Source organism: Dendroctonus ponderosae, unplaced genomic scaffold, assembly GCF_020466585.1.
Source record: "Dendroctonus ponderosae isolate FM_Combo_2020 unplaced genomic scaffold, Dpon_F_20191213v2 Dpon_F_20191213_7, whole genome shotgun sequence".
Classification (NCBI taxonomy): Eukaryota; Metazoa; Arthropoda; class Insecta; order Coleoptera; family Curculionidae; genus Dendroctonus; species Dendroctonus ponderosae.
Window position 1 is genome coordinate 3033965 of NW_026018916.1, and position 1722 is coordinate 3035686.

A 1722-nucleotide genomic window follows, 5' to 3' on the forward strand; every position below is an offset into this window, starting at 1 on the left:
GAAGCCCCCTTAAGGGACACCTACATCAACGTGCGCGATTGGAGGAAAGGAATCGCGATTATAAACGGATTCGTCTTGGGCAGGATTTTTGCCATTGGGCCTCAACAAGCGATGTATTTGCCCGCAGGGCTGCTGCAAGAGGGCGAAAATGATCTGATCATTTTCGAGCACTTCACTGCCCCCGAATATGTGAAATTTTCGAAGAATGCCATCTGGGGCAAGGGCACTTATGTTAATTAAAACTGAATACTATTTTTAATAAATAAAGATTTATATTCTTTCCCAAATTTGATCCGAAGAAAACCTGATAGTACCAGCGGCTTTGTAGTGTTCAAATATGACGATTTCGTTGCGGTGGATCATTGGGGATGGTAAGTAGAGGCACTAATACACTATGCAAATAAATGTCCACGCCTTTTTCAATTCCAGCGGAATGTGCTTCCAGTTCTCGATGGTTTGGTTGTTCACTGAAACATTAGTATTCCACAATTCTAGAGAAATTTTGTTCCGGGATTATCAACAGCAAGATTTTTTTTGAGGATTCGCACCTTTGTGCTGATAATACTGTCTGATCGTTCCTTACTTGTCTGCCTGCCAAAATGCTATAAATTGAGAGAAAAAAATGCCTCAAAAGCACTGCATCCCTCTCATCAACATCGCAGTTCAAGCGTCGCTCTAAAACATCCAGATACTTAAAACTGTCCAGCTCTTTAGGGCTGGAAACACTGATTTTTAAGTCATCTAGACTCATTGGGTGCCCACAGGACAACTTTCATGCATACCCCAAGCTCTTGCCTAGTTTCTGAAAGCACGGTACGCTGTACTTGGATAAATTAAACTTTTTGCTGCATCCATCCAAGTTTATACAGCAGCAACGGAAAAACAAAATACTCTAGTTTATCAAGACAAACACCACTCATAACTCAATTAGATTAGAGATTGGAAAACAACTATAAAACATTCGATTGATTTTTGAAAACCCAGTCGCTTTGCCACCTGCATAATGGCCAAACTGTTTCTTCTGTGTCTGTTTTCAATTTTGCCAGCTCTGTTCTGTTGGGTGTCTTCAGCAGATTTGCCTACTAATTATGAGTATTTCACTGAAGGCGGCATCGTCGCAGGCCTTAACGCCGATCAACGATATTTTAAGCTGAATGAGAAGGAAATTACAATCTTCAGTGGAGCTTTCCATTATTTTAGAGTGCACAGCTCCCAATGGAGAGATCGATTGAGGAAAATGCGAGCCGCAGGCCTAAACACCATTGAGACTTATGTGTCGTGGAACTTGCATGAATATCACTCAGGTTAGTCGCATATTCCATTTGGAAGAAGGTTGCAAACCATGAGTTTTTCAGGGGCGTTTGATTTCGGGCATGGCGGTTCCGACTTTGAGGAGTTTCTGGATATTGCCGAATTCATCAAAATTGCACAGGAAGAGGACTTGTTTGTCCTGGTAAGAGCTGGCCCATACATTTGCTCAGAATGGGAGTTCGGAGGTAAACATCCAGAAATCCATCTCAACCGCAAAGGGGCTAAATCTCCATTTTCAGGCCTGCCTAGTTGGCTTTTACGCGAAAAGGACATAAAAGTCCGCACAAGCGATGAAGTCTTCCTGAAATACGTTGCAAGGTTTTGGGGAGAACTCCTGCAAATTCTTGAGCCACTTCAGTTCACCAATGGAGGCCCCATCATAGCCTTCCAAGTGGAGAACGAGTATGGAAA

The 1722-nt window shown here is 42.6% G+C and overlaps 1 protein-coding gene and 1 long non-coding RNA gene across 2 annotated transcripts; one reads left to right on the plus strand and one right to left on the minus strand.

Annotated features, from left to right (window-relative positions):
- Window positions 1–250: 250 nt before the first annotated feature.
- LOC125505207 lies at window positions 251–925 on the minus strand. The gene is made up of 2 exons (XR_007282006.1): window positions 549–925; window positions 251–467 (listed from the first exon to the last, which is right to left on the minus strand). It is a non-coding gene; the product is annotated as an uncharacterized LOC125505207 (long non-coding RNA).
- Window positions 926–967: 42 nt separating this feature from the next.
- Window positions 968–1722, plus strand: LOC109539169 (beta-galactosidase-1-like protein 2; the record flags this gene model as incomplete). Its single annotated transcript, XM_048668572.1, is given in 3 exon segments — window positions 968–1304; window positions 1356–1496; window positions 1551–1722. Coding segments are annotated over 3 exon segments (614 nt in total), but the record flags the coding sequence as incomplete, so codon positions are not given.